We start from the raw sequence: 18,963 nt of genomic DNA, 5'->3' as shown, positions 1-18,963 counted from the left end.
TGAGTCCTTAGTATCTTTAGCACCCTGGGGGATTTCTTTCAAGGCATAAACAACATCAGAGTTTCCTGTGTAAATATGCAAAATGCATGTCGATGCATTTAATGGATATACTGGAAGCAAAAGACAGCAAGAGAGAACAAGACATTATAAAATGTCTTGTCGTTTTAGATATGTAATCCATGCCAGTAAAGAAAGGCCATGTTGTTATGTCTCAAAGCACATGCAGGTGGCTGATGCTGGTTTGTAGGTGTTCAATCCCAGCATTCATTTGGTTAAAAGCCACTTATCACATTGTCAAGAGGTCAAATAAAGTGATAACTGTGGCAAAGCCAACAACTGTGGGGGAGGAGAAAAAAGCAGAGCAGAGAGTAGGGAGGGAGAGGAAGATCGTGGTCTTTAGCAAGAACATAAGATAGAGGTGAAAGGAGAGCTGCTGGTATTTCAAGGCAAGGAAGTAAAGAGGGGGCAGAGTCAAATCGGAGAGGTAAGAGCTACAGTAAGATAGTGGGAGAGGGGGAGTGTGCATCGACTGGGAGCTGGGAGTCAGAGAGGACATTCAGTTAAGCTGAACTCACAGTCCAATCATCAAATGTCAGAGGCTGGGAAACTACACAGCTTGAATAGTCAAGGCACAATGAGAGATCAGCACATCAACAGATTTCAGGGCTTTGGATTTGAATGCATTTTTACTCACACACCTCTACACAAAAGCCAACTTGACCTACAGAACAGCACAGAGCTAAAGCAGGCCTGAAACAAAGGAGAGAGTTATTGGACTGAGAGACAGAAAGTGACCGACACACTGTCACAAATAATTTGGGATGCCACAAATCATTTGGGATATGGACACAAATATACCATATACCAAGTGAATTCCCCATGTGTAAATACATAAATAACAGTGACAAGTACAATCTCATACTGGCGTAAGAATGAGGACGTCAGAGAATATACGTGTAGTTCATCCTATCTTATTCCACACACAACCACTGGCTGAGCATTTCAATCTGAAAACATACACGGTTAAATGACTGCATAACATACACTTACATTTATACAATTACGAGGATTTTCCATCATTATATCATTAACCCATTTACTCCAGCAGTCATTTTGCGACGTTGGGTTGTGTGTTTCTGGTTACCTTCAATGGTAGCATATTCTTGAATCCGCTCGTAGTTCAGCTGAGCGGCCTGCTCCAAACATTTGCGGATCACTCCTTTAACTTCTTCTGGTGGAACTGGGGTCACAATGTCCTTCATCAGGACCTGCAGGCCACATTAAAGAGGAGTTACGTAATCTGTGTTCATTACATCGCAGTTGTTCTCTCGTGGAGTATAAAATGCTTTTTTATACATATATATTTACAAACCCTCTCCAGCAAAGATAAAGTTGCCTTCAGTGCTCCCTCTGGACGACCGAAGGGGAAACAATATCTACAAAAGAAGACGTCGACAGAAAATGCTATTCAAGTTGAAATATACCGACAGGCATTATGTTTTGTGACTTTTTGTGGTTATGTGCTGTTGGAGAGTCAGCAGTCACCTGAAATTTACAATCTGGTTTTCCAATATCACACGCAACCTCTCCTTGATGTCCTCAAAGCGCTCCTTCTCGTCCACTTTCACTGTGCTCAGCCCGTCTGGCCTATGAGGATCACACCCACACACTTTAAACCAGCTGTCACCCTGAAAAGGTTCAAGTTATGCAACCTCTCATCCGATGGGAGCAAGAACAAAAAACAAAAACAAAACAAAAACACACTGATGGAAAGCTTTGTGCTCCCAATGAACTGCCTGGGAATTGTGTGTGATGTATTTTTTGAGTTCCCTTTGTGTTACATATAGAAATAGATGACAATGTCTCACCTTTTTTGCCCTTGAAAGAGTGGTATTTTGGAATCCTTTCTCTTTCTAAACTTGAATATGCGTGCTTGTTTAGAGGCAGTGCGAGGATCTGGGCTTTGGGAGGTCTTTGGGGACAATAGGGCGTCATAGCCCAGCGGGCCCCAGTAATTGCTGCCCTCTCTGACTTTAACGGAAGCATGGAAGGATGAATAATATGGACAGTAAGAGACTATGGCAACAAAGGAGAAAGAGAAAACAAAACAAAGAAAAATGGTAGAAAACAAGGAGATATGTAGCTATACGATTGATTAACAACCAAACATGTAACACAAAAAGCTGCAAAAAGTTAACATGAAACATAAATAAATAAACATAAATATGGCAAAATTATATAGATGGAAGACAAAAAAGAAATGCAGAGGATGCCTCTGATAAGGCTGAGTTCTCTGTTCTTGTCCAGTGGGAATTAGTGTATCTACCTACACTGTATGAGCTATCAGTTTGCCTAAAGGAATACAATCTATAGTATCATCCTAATGTGCTCTCAAGTCCTGTTCAGCAATGTATCTTACAAAGCACAAACATGTTAAAAGAAGGGATTAGAGCACACCTGTTCCCATGGACATGGGATGCACAAAAAGCAAAGCTGTAGTGAAGAAGAGTGGGGTCAATAATAACCCCACTTTCTGCTCTTTCCAGCAGATCACGCAGGTAACACAGATGTCTGTGACAACCTCGAACTCCGTTCCTGGCACAGTACTCATCCAAGACAAACACCTGGCCCGGGCTAAACCATCCCTGCACAACACAAACACAGAAGGGGATTGCATTGCTGTGTATCAGCTAACAAACAAAAGCCCACTGCCATCAATGTATTAATATGTTCATGTTTTGACGGGCACGGAGAGTCACTCACCAAGCAGCAGAAGGTGTCATTGAGCCTGTGGTCCAATGTGAGTCGCTGCACCATCTCAAAAAGCGAGGCGTGGTCAAAGCTACAGGGGTTAGCGGAGATAAACTCATCCATGCCATGTTTCTGAGCTCTGTCAGCATCTATCCAGCCAACGGCACAGGGGAAAGAACACGGTTCAGAGGAGAAGACATCAGTGAGGCACGGGCAAACAGCAAGTCTTCGTCACAACACAGAAACAACAGGGATTTATTTTTACTACTTCTGAGGGCAAATTATAAACACTTACAGCTTACATTGTCAACTTGCATTGTGTCAGACCGCGTAAAGAGATTTAATGTATTGGTGGATGAGATTCTATCCATCTGAAGCTAAGCACAAAGGCACAGGTGCTTTATTTTGTATGTGCATGCATGCAACTTAGTACAATATGTCACATTCCCTGATATTTTGCACGGGAAATAAACCTTTAAAGATCGAAAACATGTTTGGAAAAAGTGCTGGTTAGATAGATTTAGATGCATTTTTGTATTCAATAGATTCTGCCATTCGCGATTGTTGAATGTCACTCAGGTCCTGACAAATATTGGGATGTGTGCCAATAAAAAAAAAAGACAGAAATATGGCAAAATAATTATTCATCTGAACACACTGTAGTGATAAGAGTATAAAGTACTAATTGAAGAAAACAAGTTATGTAGTAAAAAAGTTATTGACTGGAAATTTGCAGATTTGTCTCAAGTTATGGATCATTGGAAGTCATACTCTTTCAGATTTGTATTGTTGTTGTCTTGCTTCATAACTTTTGACAGCAAGAAGACTTTCAGACTTTTAAAAGAACAAAACCTGCTCTGTGAGATTCAATGAAGAAAGAACATTAGTCACATCAAATTGTGTAAAAAATGTAATGAAACTTTGATGAAACTCAATAAATATGGGTGATGAAAACATGATGGAATAATCTGTTTTTTATTTCTCCAAACCACCAAGGACAACAGCTACTAACTGTACTGACCATGATTTCCTGTGCTCTGTAAATAATACAGCTGTCAGAGAGGAAATGATGTGGACGAGGGCGATTCAAAAAAGATAAGAGATGTCAGAGAAGTCATGTCCTCGGTATGAGTGACAGGTGTCATATCCATGAGACACTGACATGAGTGATGATGATTTGAGAGTGAGGGCGGGAAGTGGAGGCCTGATCTTGGCTGGGTAGGGCCGGGGCAACGTATAGAGCAGAACTGACATCTGTCAAAACTCCAGGTCACTGAGAGGGAAGAGGAATGGGTGTAATACGGATGCTAAACATTCACTGAAATAATATTTTTTCAAAGGGAACCTACAGAGGGTTACACTTCAGGGAATTGTCTTGTTTTTTACTACAATCTGAGAAGAAAAACCTGCGAGACAACAAGTAAAACGTAGAGGATGGAAATAAGAGATTGTTCGAGGAAAAGGGACAAGACAGGGAAAGTATAAGTCATAATGTAAAAGAATACAACAGTTAACACGTGAGGGCTAGAAACACTGAGGGAAGAGAGTAAATGGCAGTATAGGTGAACCCAGTGCTGGGAGACGGTAGCAGGATGAAAGTGGGTCAGACAACCTTTTAAATGGGACAATAAGACAGTGGTCGGACAAGTGCTGGACCAATGTGATGACCACAAGGGGAAGATTCACTCAGGACCAAGTTACAACGAGAGTGATATTGCGGATCCGGGTAAAGATAGTGAGTTCCATCCAAAGAGTGAACAGAAGGGGCCTGGGGTTGGGCTATGACAGACAGTGAGTGGGCTTTATCTCCTTTGGTTGGATTTAATGAGGAAATGGAGTTTAAGTCCAGAATACACTCAATGCTACAGCAACATTATCATAACTTACAATAATGATAATGACTTCAACCATAGATAAAATTACCAAATTTCCAAAGTGATAGAGGTGAGTACTTTTGCATACATATGTAAATTATCACATGCTGGAGAACATTGTGACTTTCATTGAGCTTTTAAATGTCATGCACATCTGCAGACCCATTTTCAAATTTGCATTTTTATATTTTTTGGCATTCCTTTTTTTTTCTCTACGCATTTGCAAGTTGACAATACTTGAATATGTTGCAGTGTAATTATGATCTCTACAGAGCAGACTAACAGGCATACCACTACCGGAGAACTCTAATAGGGTAGCAATACAATTTAGTGCAAGTACATGGGTAAATAGCATGAAGCCGACAGAGGCAAAACTGTATCATTCTCTGGGAGATGGGGGGAAATGAATGAAAACTCCTGTATTTGTACAAAAGTATGGACACATGACACATGTGTTCTCCTATTCAGGCAAACAAAGGGCAGTCAAAACAAATCAAAATGAGATCTCTCCTCACACTGGTCTAGCTGCTAGCTACAGGCCGATCTACTGTGGGGGGGAGAGGAGGGGAGGGGGAGAGGGAAGTCCGGAGTATTTTTATCTTAAGAAGGGGAGGCATTAGCTACTCCTTGTCTTTGGCATACAGAATACTCCGCATACATATTTGCCAACTCTCATTGAGGAAAGTTCAAGGAAAAATAACTAAAAGCATTTGAGCCCTCTGAAGTAAAGCTTAATCAACACTTTGGAAGTGTCAAAACTAATTTCACTCGTGCAGGAAATATATTTTGAAAAATAACTGCATCACAGACTGCCATCATTCACACTTTATTTACACTTCTGTCTTTGAACACATCTATATAGACATCTGATATTTTCTAGGTTTCATCTAACTGCAATCAAAGAATCGCCGACTTGTTTTGAGCTCTAAAATTTATATTGTTGATAATACATTTACACCATTTAATCTTTCTCATGACATAGGAATTTTGAGCTTGCTCTCTAATAGTATGTCACAATTTATCATCATATTGCTTTACTCTGAGGGATCCAGTCACCAATATGAATAAAGAGAGAAGGCAATTATGCAGTAACAACTATAATTTCAACTTTAACCATTACTGAGTCAAATAATAAGATCTTAGAATAAAATACATGCATCCTATACTGGCACGAATGGATGCTTCTACTTTGATCCTCAAGTTGAGGTCGTCAAAAACAAAAAAAAGTCATCAGCTAATATCTAAGACATGAGGCGAGACGTGAAAAAAGGAGAAGAGGGAAAGAAGAGAGAAAGAACGTTGCATTTGTCAGATAATCGGCGGAGATTATCTGAGCTGTGCCGGCTACAGGGAAGCACTTACCCTTGAGTCCAGCTAGAAGACAGCAGGGTAAGAAGGGACAAACCAGAATAACATAAAGACTAGCAACAAGGCTGGAGGAGAGCAATCACGAGAGACCCTGACCTAGCAGCTGCATTACTCGAGAAGGGTACAGGCAAAGCATGAAGAAGAAAACACAACTCAAAAACAACAACCTATACCAACATGAGAGTTTGTGGGCGGTGGTGTGTGAGTACATGTGAGGATATGTGAACTTGACAACAGATGTTGAGGCATATTAGAGAGAGAAAGAGGGACACAGACAGAGACAGAGAGAGAGAGAGAGAGAGAGACAGAGACAGAGGAAGGAAGAGAGAATTTACGATCCTCATCACTCCACTGCAGTTTGTTTTTTTCTGGATTTTGGACAAGTACTTAAAGAGTCAAGAGCTACACGTTAAGTACTGTCACTCTGTATGACAGCAGATCAAACAGAAGACTTACTTTTAAAAGGGACATTGGCAAACACATACATCTATCAAGATGAAGTAAACCCTCAGTCAGTTTCATGTGTAAAAGATGCCTATGTCTTTTTTAAAAGAGAAGAGACTATGAAGGTCCTGAAAAGGGTGAAATACTTCAAGTGGTGACATTAGTTGTAAAAGTGTTGGTGAAATAACACATCACAATTATAGCAGTAAATTTAAACATGCTTAAAAGGAGCACTCCACTGATTTCATAGATCAGTCTACTAGTCGTGGTTAGTACTACTGAACCTGTGAAAACAGTATAATGTCTATTGCAGCTCTGGGGCAGCTGCGTCAAGTCTGAAGCCCCATTCAGACCGGATGCATCTATCTGGGGAGGTGGGATTACGTTAACATTACCTGCACTGGTCACTGATTTTAATCCCGTCCAAACCAAATTTTTCGCCCACCACCCAAGTAATAATTACTGTTGCAAATACCTACTGTTGCTCTGCAAACTCGCTTGTCCTGCTGTAAAGGGAACTTTATACTACTTTATTTATTTGTTTTAAGCTCAGTGTGAAAGGTAACAACATATGGGCCTACAGTGTTTGGGAACCAATATGATTGAGCTTTTATAGGAATATGATTTTTGCCAGAAAAGTTAGACCTCCCCAAATTGGGCAGGTTTTTGACGCTCTCCTTTTAGCCTTCATCTGCTGAATGCCTTTTACTTACCATATCCTGCAATTTCATGATGGTTGAAATGCCGCCTGGAATGATAAGTTAAATTACCAAGATGCTCAGCGAATCAGGACATCTCACCCTTTATATTCTTTTTCTTTTATAAATCTCTTATAAGTTCCCTAAAAAAAATGGAAGTGCAAGACCAAATTGCTGGAGTACCCCTTTAAGCCGTCTATGATATCCTCACATATCAAATTCAATTGTTGTATTTTCTGTACAATCTATAATACGAAAGGTCCAACACAATAAACTTGCCTACATTTATTAGAACACTTGAGTATGTGATGTGCACTTCACCACTTTCTGCTATGAAACTGGTTCTAAAATGTTGTGCGGATCGCTCAGAACCTTCATAGGACTCTTGTTTAGGATCAGTCCACTGCAGCAGAGTCAAGAGGGCTGTGTATGTTATGGTCCCAGTGCCATTCAAGACCACTAGGGGGTGAAACATGTATGCGTGGTGTGCCACAATGTTTCAGGGAGGGGATAGGAGGTCTGTGCCACTGTGAGGAGGCTTTGAATGGCAACAGCTGGCATCAGAGGAGTCAACTAACCACAAGAACGATCACATACTGGACAAAGAAACCGATGGAGAAACAACATAGAATTTGTGTGATAGGATTCTGAGTAACTGATCCAATTCATGTCTTTATAGTTTTACTCCAATGATATGATTAACAGAGAGTGAAATACATTTTGGGCTTTTAAAAAAATATTATATTATTATTAATATTATTTGAATTAGTTTTGTTATAACCCTGGATGCCAATTTTTTTGTATGAGTAAATAATGCCAATTAGTTTTTGTACAATTAATCTAAAAAATAAAATAAAAAATACAAATCTTGTTCTTTAGAGTTGAAAACAAATAATTCTTAAACTATGGAGTCAAAAGATGCACACAAAAAGTCATGTTTTTTTTTCTGAATAGCAGGATCTATTATTGTGGATCGGTAAAAGGTATGCAACATTAAGTTCAGTGGGTCAGAAAGGTCTATGTTAGTGTTGTTATCGGCGAGGACACGCTAATTTCTCTAAAATAAGAAAATGACTGCAAGCAAAGATCAAAACCAACTCGAGTATATACAGATTGTGTGAAGACAAATGTTGCTGACAAAAAATACATATTTTTCCCTTCTTTAATGAGGGGGAACACAAGAGACGGTTACAACGGAAGTTGGTACAGATGCCACACTACGACAGTCTTACCTTCACTTTGCTACCTGACCTGTGGGCTGCTTAGAGGTGCAAGTACAGTGACAGATTGGTTAAAACTTCAGACATGTTGTCTGGCTTGGCCGTCATTCAGTGACACGGGAACCATCTGAGAAACTGTCTCAGAACCACGACTGCCTTCACAGCTGCCCTAGAGCAATGGCTGGATTAAAACAGGCCTACGGTTAGGACAATCTCAACAGCCCCTGGCATCGTCAGTCAATCCCAGCAGGTGTGAATGTTTAAATCTTATGTGTGGTGGTGACCTATTTAGTTTTTAAACAAAGTTTGCACACCATATCCTTCTGCTGTGCGATAAAGTCTTTTTCAGGGTTGGTTGTTCCTTGTGAACAGGCTGATGGAATAGCATGGAGCTGCACCTTTAGCTAAACACTGTGGTAGTGGCGACAATGAGTGAAGGTCCATCAGATGCTGGAGGGATCTGTGAGAGACCAAGGCATGTGTGTGCGTGCTTGTGTGTTAGTTCTACCACGTTTTGTGACTGCAGTGTGGAGCGCGTGGCGTGAGACATTTATGGGTTAGAGGAGCTTTCACTGCACTGTGGATGAAAGCTGCTTAAGTGACTGTGTTTATTTCAGGCTACTTACAGAACTGAGAAATGGGTGCATCCATTTGGGCTGAGGCACCCCCTTTGGAGTTGAGTTTCTGGACCTGAGTGGGTGGGACAGGCTTATGGGACTGGCCAGTGGCACGATACATGGCCTGGACCCACAGGATGCGGTCCTGCTCATCATCGCTGGCAAAGATCACAGTGTCGCCTTCCTTCACAGCATTGAAGAAAGCCCTGCCACCATCCAAGCCTGAGACAACAGGATGTAAAAGAACAAGTAGATACTGTTTTACAGTGAGTGCTTACATGAGCGTATAGTTACACCATGGTGTGCCGTCTCACCTGGCTGGGGGTCGCTGTAGTCCACAGTATACCCGTCCAACTGGAGAAGCTCTTGCGGTTCTGACTTTTTCTCTCTGTAGCTGCACATGGCGAATGTATACTGACTCACCTACAACACATAGGATTAGCGATCAATTCAACAAGCAAGAAAAGCAAACTTATTGAATTCTGTACTCTCCTTGAGTAATTCAATTCAAAGATATAGTCTGTTACTTTTAATGGGAAAATGAAGAGTCAACACATTTTCAACAAATGCCCTACTTTCCTGCAATAAACACCTATATTGTGACTCAGTTGTTTAAAAGTAATCTTTAAGGATCCGAGTCAGAATCGGAACTGTACGTTACACATACAAGGAATTTGGCTTGGTGATTGGTGCATAACAATACACACAGTGCAATAGTATGAGACATCATTTAAAAATAGAAAATGTGAAAATTTACAATCAAATATGGTAAACAAACAAACAAATACAAGTATTTTAAAACAAGTATATTATTAAAGTGTCAAGTGTATATTAATAGAGAAAAAGATGTGCAAGCGTGTGTAACTGTAAGAAATTGTCCTGGGGATGTAGTGTCTGAGTCAGTGGGGGTCCCGGGCTTTACTGATGAACCCAACTGCAGATGGGAAGACACTGTATTTCTGTGTATATTTTGTCTTGGTCCTGATGGACCGCAGCCTCCTGCCAGAGAAAAGGGACTCAAACAGTTTGTGTGCAGCATGAGAGGTGTCGGCTACAATCATTCGTGCCCGCCTCAGGGACACAACACAAAACAATGCGTACTAATACACCGAGGCAGCCATCCGCCGCGCCATCTTGAATTTAAAATTCATTAAAAAAAACTCATGAATGGGCTAAAAGCCTGAACGGAAACCACCTCAACACTGATGCTCTTTTACGATAACTCACCTGCACAAGCACAAAGAAACGCTTCTTCCAGCGCTTCCAAACATTCTTCCCAAAAGCCCACAGATACCTGTCAAAACATTGTCCACACACAAAGAGACAAAGCCAAGTCCACGTCATGACGACAACAAACACTGATTGGTGCATATACCGTGTGCAGAAAAGGTTCATTATATGCAATAAAAAAAAATTGGATTTGCAGTAGAAATGAGAAAAGTTGAATCAAATTCTTAAGACAAAAAACATAATGGCTTCATGAATGAAATATGAATAACATTGTCTTCAATATTTTACATTTTATGGAAACCTTCTAATAAAGATAAATCTAAACTACACACTGGCCTCCACCAGGGGGAGTAGTGCACTTCACAGTATTTTTCCATGGTACGTGACTAGAAATGAGGCCAAGGAGCTGAGAGGGCTGGAGTTCCACAAGAAAAACAAGGAAAATGAAAGACGCACAGGAACGTCACTACATGGCTTACTTGGCAGCACATCTCTTACCCGCAGTGTTTCATATTCTGTGGTTTGTCCATACGTATAGCCAGTTTGATCCTCAGATCTTGGTCTGGGCACGCCTTGGTCACAGTCATCTTGTGGAGCTCTGACTGCTTGGGGCTGTTAGGAGTTGGGTGAAGGACAACCTGCACTCAAATAAAAAAGAAAAGCAAAAAGTAATTATGAGGGGAATCTTTGATCAGAGTGTTTACAAATGCTGGTGGTTATGTGTGTTTGTGTTTCACATATTTTGAAAGTGAAAGAATAAAGTGAATCAGAGTAGAGAAACAGAATAGCGCTTTGCTCTGCCTCCCTGAAGAGGAGGCCTAATCTCTCTTTGCCGAGCTAAAGAGCTTTGAGGAAGCCTGCCTTCCTGCCAACGCTGCTGCAGTGGGAGATCAAAGAGCCTTGTCACAGCCAAGGTCACTGCCACTACAGGGACATCTGAGGCGTTACTGCCCGAACGCAAACACCACCATCCTTAACCAGTAACCTTAAACATTTACGCCTCAGGAAAGTGTTTCTGCTCCCTCTACATTTGAGTCAGAGGAGCTCAGTATTTAAATAATACTAAAAGATTAAAAAAAAGATCTGATGTTGAAAGAGGAAAACGTTTTTGTCAACCTACCTCTATCTTATGAGAGAAGCACTGCAGCATAATTCCCTCACATAATTTAAACCCAAGCGTTAATGTCAAAGAATCTGAATGAGAAGTGTTTGCTGGGAACACAAGCAGTACTTGTAGAAATGCTCAAACAAAAGTAAAAAGGCATTGGAAGTGGAGCTGTGTACAAAAGACAATCTTACGTTTAACTTGCAAAATAATCAAAAGGTTATGTCTGAATCACATCCAAGTGGCAGTACACTAGAGGCTCAGTTGAACTTATTCAAATCCGAATATCACACAGTTACAAAAAACTGTTTTATTTTTTTATTTCTATGTTTCTTTTATCAAAGAAGATACAGTATTACAGTATTCTCGTGGCTGTGTTGAAATCAGAGCATTTCTGTATCAGACAAAATAAAGCAAAGAGAAATGTTACCCTGCCCAGTTCTTTGTCCTCCAATGCCAGCACCCCTGTGCTCTCTGTAAACAGTTTCACCTTGACACCAGGCAGAGGGTGTGTGGTGGTGAAGTCCCCCTGGGTGCCCCAGCTGAAAGACACAACAGAAGCCACTCCAGAGGTTAGCTTCCATGACAGCATGGTAGCCCAGTGGTCCCAGACAATGACTTAATCTGCATCCAAATGAAATCACATTGAAAAATTCAGTAAACAACTTTAAAGACATTCAATTGTGAAATCAAAGAAATAAAATCTCCATTTTGACATCCTTTTAGTCTTCACTTCAACACAGCCTTGAAATATCAGCTGACAGGTCACACAGAGAATGTCAGAGTCAGGACAAAACCACAGAATATAACTCACACACACACACACACACACACACACACACACACACACACACACACACACACACACACACACACACTCACACACACACACACACACACTATATTCCTCTGTCTCACTGTCACTTGATCTAAATGTATTCCTGCTATTTATATACCAGACATTTTTAAAGCTGCACTTGGCAAGATTTTAATTAAACAAAACACGTCCGTCTTATCAGCCAACATTATTTTGCAGAGATGCAGAGAGATGTCACAGACGGGCTAAAATTAACTTCTGCTGTCAAGTATATTATATTTATTTAACTCCTTTTCACTGACACGTCTCAAAAGCAAGACAGTATATTTGTAGAGCGTCTATTTAACACAGAGGTAAATCAAGTGATAAAATGTATTCATTTATATTCAAATGTCATACAAACATACAAAAACAGTTTATAGACTAAAACACAAAGACATAAAGGTTGTAGTTTAGTTCCAGACACCACCCTACATGATGGAACACATACGAGCTCATATTCACACTGAGTTAAGAGCCTTCAGTCCACCTGACCTGCATATCTTTATATAGAAACATGGCAAAACTCCACACAGAAAGTAGATTGTAGTTATGAGTCAGAGTTTGAAGGATATGTTTACAGGTTTTCAAATCTGTTTTAATTTACATGCAAAGCGAATGCAATGTAAGTGACGGGGGACAAAATCCACAGTCCTTGTTCAGTGTCAGCCAAAGCTAATACGAGTTGTCAAATCAAGTTACAGTCACTGCAATTTGTGTTTCTTTGCAGAGCCGTAGTCAAGGGATATTAACACAAAGACGAAATGTAATACTAAAAACAAGATACTTGCCTGACATGTCCAGCCAAGCCGGCTGAAACCTTATATAAGCTTTGGTTGAACTTTGATTTTTACATATAAATAGGACTATTTATCTATTTATATAAATAGAACCCCCTAAAGGATTACTTTGTGGCCAGTATGAATGAATAAAGCAATAATTACAGCTACAATATATATAAGCATGCGAATATTTTTTAGATACTCTCAGAAAAATGTGAACCTATACCCTTTAAGAGAAAACCACTAATAATGAGTAAATCTCATCACAATAAGCTTCGCCTCCACAAGCCCAAAAGGATTATGCAGGGAAAATGCACTTCACTGTAAACATGTTACACAGCATATATGGGCTTTTGTTACTTTCCGCTGCCATCTGGGGCTGCCAACATCATATAAATGCCTGAATTGGAGCTCTGTAGCGAGGTATGGAGGACATGGTGTCAATTTTCAGCCTTGGTAAGCTGTTTTCCTTGTAACCATTTCTAACATTCATAATTAATTGCAACTCAATGTACACAGAGACACTGTAGTTCCAACATGCGCAGAAGAGCTGCTGACTGACTGGCGAGGAGGTAGTCGTGAACAGTGTTGATTTCAGATGGAAGCATTGTGCCGCCATGAAGGTGACCCTGTCGATCAATGTGCGGTTTATTAATGGTTGTGACTGAGCTGTGCTCTCAAGCTCTTAAAATGTATGACACCGCTTGTGCTCAAGTTGGTCAGAAATAAAATAAATAAATAGCAGAACCACAAAACAATAACAGAAAATAAACGTTTAGCCAACGTTAACAACATTAAGCCCTTAATTAATTATTCAAAGTTAATCATAAAATATAAAATATGTCTGAGCAAACAGTTACTGAACACAAGCAATTACTCTACGCAAATAACCTGCAGTAGTATGTGCATTAATACATGTATGTCACACACACACACACACACACACACACACACACACACACACACACACACACACACACACACATTTCTCTGGCCTTGTTCTCCTCTAATCCCTTCTCTCATTCATGTCCCTCCATCTCTCTCATACTCTCTTCATAAAACGGCTCTTGAATTAGGGGGATCAGAGGAAGAATTTGGGCCTTAAAATAGCTCGTATTTGCATGAATGTTTCATGGACATTTTCTCTTGTATCTTGTACTGTGTAATACTAGTTAATAAGATGAAAAGGGGTAGATATATTTAGCAAAAGATACACTGTATTTGCCTTTAGGACACCACTCTTGTTATGAATTGGGTCTGGAATAAGGAAAGAAAATATTTTAGGATGCATGCAAACCGCTGGGACTCCGAAAGAAAGGAAGGGAATTTACAAACTATGCCATTTCATTTCATACTTGACATACTGTGGGATTACACAATACATTTTCACAACTTGGTCGGCTGAGTCAGAAATCACCCAGTCAAATAGGTTTTTGGGTTCAGCTGTGAATCATGAATGACTCAAGCAGCTTTAACAAAACAGAGACAGGAAAGGTTTTTGCTTTCTCACAGGTTTAGAAGGTTTTCTGTTATGGCCCATCACGGTGCAAAACCACATTGTCATTAAACCTATACATTATTTGTATGCATGTATTTCATTAAGAGAAGGTGCAGGTAAAAGGTCTACTCTGGACCAAATAATTCATATACAGTATTTCAAAGAAAAAAAGAGTAAATTTAAGTTTTGTGCAAATACACAGTCCCTTTTCTTTTTAAATACAGTGTCTCACATGCGAAGTGCTTTCAAGAGTGCATGACGCATCATATAACACATGCGAGAGCACTGGAAACGTCTTCCTGCAACCAAGAACCCCCTAAGATGCAGTTTGGCAATGTAGGTGTAGAGGATTTCACTCAGGGCATCTGAAGCAATTCACAGGAGGCACCAGATCAATGAAAGAATGGGGCACAATCTCACCAGTGCAAGTTTAAAATGAACAGTGTTAAATTATTGGAGAGATAATTAAAACTATTGAAATTACATTTTCCCTTTGGATGAAATGAATAATTAAAACGAGCCTGTAAATTACTGCCAGTGGTGGAATCACTAGATGTCTGAACAGCAGAACTGATGCCAAAAACAAACATAAATGGACATTATCAACATCAAACAATGTCATTGATACATTTGGGTGGATTTTTGTTTAGTTTTGTTTTCCCTAGTGCAATTCAATAAAACTCCAAATTTGCAGAATCTTAACCACAGATCTTGAAACATTTGTTGTCTTATCTAAATGAAACAGCAGCAATCGCCAATCAAAAGTGTGATTTAAAGTGTGCGTGTGTGTGTGTGTGTGTGTGTGTGTGTGTGTGCACATGCACCCTCAGGCCCTTACGTTGGCTTGGATGCTTCTGCTTGGTCGGTCTGCAGTTTCTCGCCTCCCTCCACCTCCATGGTGCAGTAGACAATCCTGTTCGGAGCCAAAGACTTCAGCCCCACTACTTCCATGATCACAACCTAGGAAGCACAGACACCTCAGTGAAGGTTGCAGACGAGAAACAGGTCAGCAGATGTTAAAGCGGCCCGTCTTTTGAGTTTGATAGATATTTTAGCAATACTATCTCTGCCACAATCACTATTAATACTAATAGCCGGAGCTCTCATATTACTAGATTTTCTACTAGAGAGCCAATAGAATTACAGCCATCCTTCCTGTAAAGTTCAACTCTCTATCATTGAAACTGCTTGTTGGCATAATCTTACAAGTAGTCTTTAATCGCTCAGTGAATACCATATAATAAAAACAGTGCCAGGGGTAACTAATATATTGTGACTGTACATTTCTAGTGTGGCAGAAATATGTGCTGCTGTCAGGATAACGCATCCACTTTGAATGAAAGTGTCCACCAGATCCACCGATGTCTTCACGGTGCCAGTATATTTTATTTGACTGTCGCTGTTAATCAGTCCAGCACACTCGGTTGGCCCCCTTTACTTAAAAGCATTACATGAATGTATATGTATATGTATATGTAAGTCTATCTACACCACCGAAAGAATGAAATGAGATTTGAAACGTTTAAAAAAATAAATATTAATTTTAGCTCATCAAAAATAAACTGCTGGATTTGTAACATGATTGAAATAGCCTTTCCAGTATTTTCACTCTCCAAAAGTATTGTAAAAAAGCACTACTACAACGATCTTTGTACATTATCATACTAATAATTCCATGTTCTTATTCACAGGGATCAGAAATGCTTTAGGACTGTGTTACAGCTGATTCCAACTAGATTATTTAAAGATTTGTTTCTGAGGGATTTCTGGCAGCTGATGCAGCCGACCATTTTAAAACACATACAGACTTTTACCAAAGCACTATGGAATTACCACCTCACACAAATAGATAATTGCCACAAATTATTTTCGCATTCAAAAGCCATAAAGCTCGTGCCCACTTTTGTGTGAAGCAACAAAGCAGTGTCACATTTGTTTGCACATTATGTACTTCCTGATTCTGAAATAGCACTGCATCATAAAAAAAACGAGGTGTGATTGGGCGCTGTTTTGTGGTGATAGCTCATCTCAGACAAGCCGATAACAAGATGAGTCACATTTCCCATTAAGGAGCAGGTAAAGGTTATTTTTTTCGTGCGTTTGCCGGTCTGTTATTCACATCGCATCTGTTCAACCCCCTAAACAGGTCTGCTGTCTGTTTCTATTCTTAGTCTCGAACAGACAAGTAGTTGACGACAGCTTTGATTTATGAGATGTGGTTCAGGCACATGCAGCTGCAGTTTTTTTTTATTGAGTATAGATATTGTAATGAAATAATGTCTGCTCTATCTGGCTATTGTTAGGAATCCAGAGATGTCAAAGTGATGAAAACTGTACGTTTTAACATAGATTTGATCATACATTCATATCGAGCCTCATTCCTGATGCACTATACCTCCAAAGTGAAGGACAGCACCACATCAGACTTGGACAGCGTGTTCTCATCCTCCTGACCCATGTCGATAATGGAGGTATTGTGTCCCCGTTTCATTTTCTGGAGTTTGAACTCCCCTCCCTTGGACACAGGCATGCTCTCCAGATTGGCCATCAGCTGATTCACTGAGGACTTGAGCTCCTCGATGAACATGGCCTCCATCTCTTTAGACACAAATTTGGGGAACTTACCACCCTGTTGAAAACAGAGAAGGCTCAGCAAACAATCACAGTCTTGATGGCAAATAGCAATGAGGTAATAAATATTAGGATTTTCCAAAATGCTGAAAATATAAAAGCAAGATAAGCGTAGGTGTGTCTTTTTCAGATGATGGATATCTAATTCAGTATAAATGACATTTGTAAAATGTGTAAATTCTTTGAAATTATTTTACCTGTGGGTGGAAGCTCCCACTGTGATGTTACACCATATTAGTGACATACTAACTATATAACAAAGCATATTAAAGAGTCCTCCACGGACTCTGACTCACCCTGGCAATCTGGTCCGCCATCTGAAGACGGCCATCCAGCTCTCTTCTGATCTGTGCAGCCTGCTCATCCAGGTTGTCCAACTATTGACAAAAATCAGAGGAGCAGATCAATGAGGTCACAATAAGAGCTCAGCAACACTTAATACAGCCAGGGGCCAGTGTCAAAGGTCACCTTCAACTCCCGGCATCAATTATTTTACCATGAAAGAAGAGAAATCCAAGAAATCCTTTAACGCGAGACATACATCATTGTAATGATTTAAGATTTGTTATGATGCATTTTCAATATTGCAATTTACATAGTAAATAAATACATTTTCTAACCATTAAGAGGTATGGAAACTCACTCATTTCTAAATCTACACCTCTGGGTTATTTACTTTTTTTAAACTTTCAGTCTTCAGCCCCAACTAATCCCATTTTGTGCAGCTCCCTCTGGAGCCACAAAAGGCTTGATACAACGTTTCACATATGCAGTAGAATAACCCAAGACCTCTGAACACAACTTGATATGTTAAATCAATGGAGTACCCTTTTAATGTCAAGTGTGAGGTACAGCAGAATTTAAATGGCAGATATCTAAGATAGAGCAAATGAACAAGCACGTTGAAGCAAATGTGACCGACATACACCAAAAGGTGCTCATTGACATTGGTAATGATGATGAATTGTATACGGCAGGACATAAAAAGGCTAATTAGAGCTCCAGCTTGTCTTAACGGGCTGCAATCATAGCAGCATGGTGCGGCAGCACACATGAATAGAAAATCACAAATGAAAATCAAAAGGAAATGCACCAATCCCTCGTAGGAACCATGCTGCCGGCACCAGAGAGACCTTGAATGGACGCCTGCTTGTGGTCTTTCTCAAAGTGTCAAGCGTTTGGAATGTTTCTTTTCTTTTCTCTAACTCTCTGCAGTGGTAGAGCGGAGAGAAGGGCAGACAAATAAAGACAGTGAAATACATTCGCAGTGATAATAAAAAAGTGTCGACTTGAATAAGCCATTTCAAACTATTTCGGCACATTGAAACAAAACCAGTAATGTAATTTCTTTAAAATATTTGAAAATTATATCAGCAATTATAATGACAATTATATTGTCATTATATATGACAATATCAGCTCCGGGGAAACAAGTCGCTATCCTAGTTTTTGCCCTGGAGTAAAGAAAAGCAGAGACATTCATGGCTCTCTCACATCAATAATAAGTTTTATATTAGCTGACACAAGGAAATAGAAGTGAGGGCTAGTGTCTCTCTCCCGCTTTCTGCTTCAGTGTTCTTCACTTATTCAGTTATTCTCTCCCCCAAAATGTCTCGTTCTTGTCAAATGTGATCTTGTGACTCACCCGTTGACATTTCCTCCATGAGGTCGGAAGCCTAATTGAGTATCTGCAGCACAGTTGTACCTGGGGAGTCACAAACCTGTCCACACAGCGGTGTTGTGCAAGTCTTCAGTGAAAAATAAACTCCACCTCGTCTTACTTGGGTGTTGGTATTGCAAAATCCTTGAGTTTTACACACAGGTGTCGTAACACGGGGAAAACACGATGCTATAGTTTTCAGTTTTGCTTTTTTATAGCGGGCGCAGAA

The 18,963-nt window shown here is 40.0% G+C and overlaps 1 protein-coding gene across 13 annotated transcripts in view; it reads right to left on the bottom strand.

The window, feature by feature from the left end:
• cadpsb (Ca2+-dependent activator protein for secretion b) overlaps positions 1-18,963 on the bottom strand; it is a 57,565-nt gene that overhangs the window by 16,727 nt on the left and 21,875 nt on the right. For 7 of the 13 annotated variants that reach the window (XM_076110975.1, XM_076110984.1, XM_076110978.1 and 4 more), the window contains exons 4-16: positions 17,371-17,451; positions 16,839-17,072; positions 15,282-15,403; positions 11,738-11,849; positions 10,701-10,840; positions 10,200-10,266; positions 9,287-9,395; positions 8,982-9,194; positions 2,764-2,900; positions 2,458-2,645; positions 1,546-1,647; positions 1,373-1,436; positions 1,145-1,268 (exon numbers count right to left, since the gene is read on the bottom strand). In XM_076110975.1, the coding sequence (XP_075967090.1) occupies positions 1,145-1,268; positions 1,373-1,436; positions 1,546-1,647; positions 2,458-2,645; positions 2,764-2,900; positions 8,982-9,194; positions 9,287-9,395; positions 10,200-10,266; positions 10,701-10,840; positions 11,738-11,849; positions 15,282-15,403; positions 16,839-17,072; positions 17,371-17,451 (1,693 nt within the window). Of the gene's footprint in view, positions 1-1,120; positions 1,269-1,372; positions 1,437-1,545; positions 1,648-2,457; positions 2,646-2,763; positions 2,901-5,987; positions 6,000-8,981; positions 9,195-9,286; positions 9,396-10,199; positions 10,267-10,700; positions 10,841-11,737; positions 11,850-15,281; positions 15,404-16,838; positions 17,073-17,370; positions 17,452-18,963 lie in introns of all 13 variants that reach the window. The other 6 variants (XM_076110981.1, XM_076110979.1, XM_076110986.1 and 3 more) reach the window with 4 other exon arrangements.

Source organism: Anarhichas minor, unplaced genomic scaffold (genome assembly GCF_050575085.1).
Source record: "Anarhichas minor isolate MPS153535 unplaced genomic scaffold, ASM5057508v1 ptg000043l, whole genome shotgun sequence".
NCBI lineage: Eukaryota > Metazoa > Chordata > Actinopteri > Perciformes > Anarhichadidae > Anarhichas > Anarhichas minor.
Note: the sequence above shows the minus strand (reverse complement) of the source record. Positions and strands in the feature narration are given on the sequence as shown.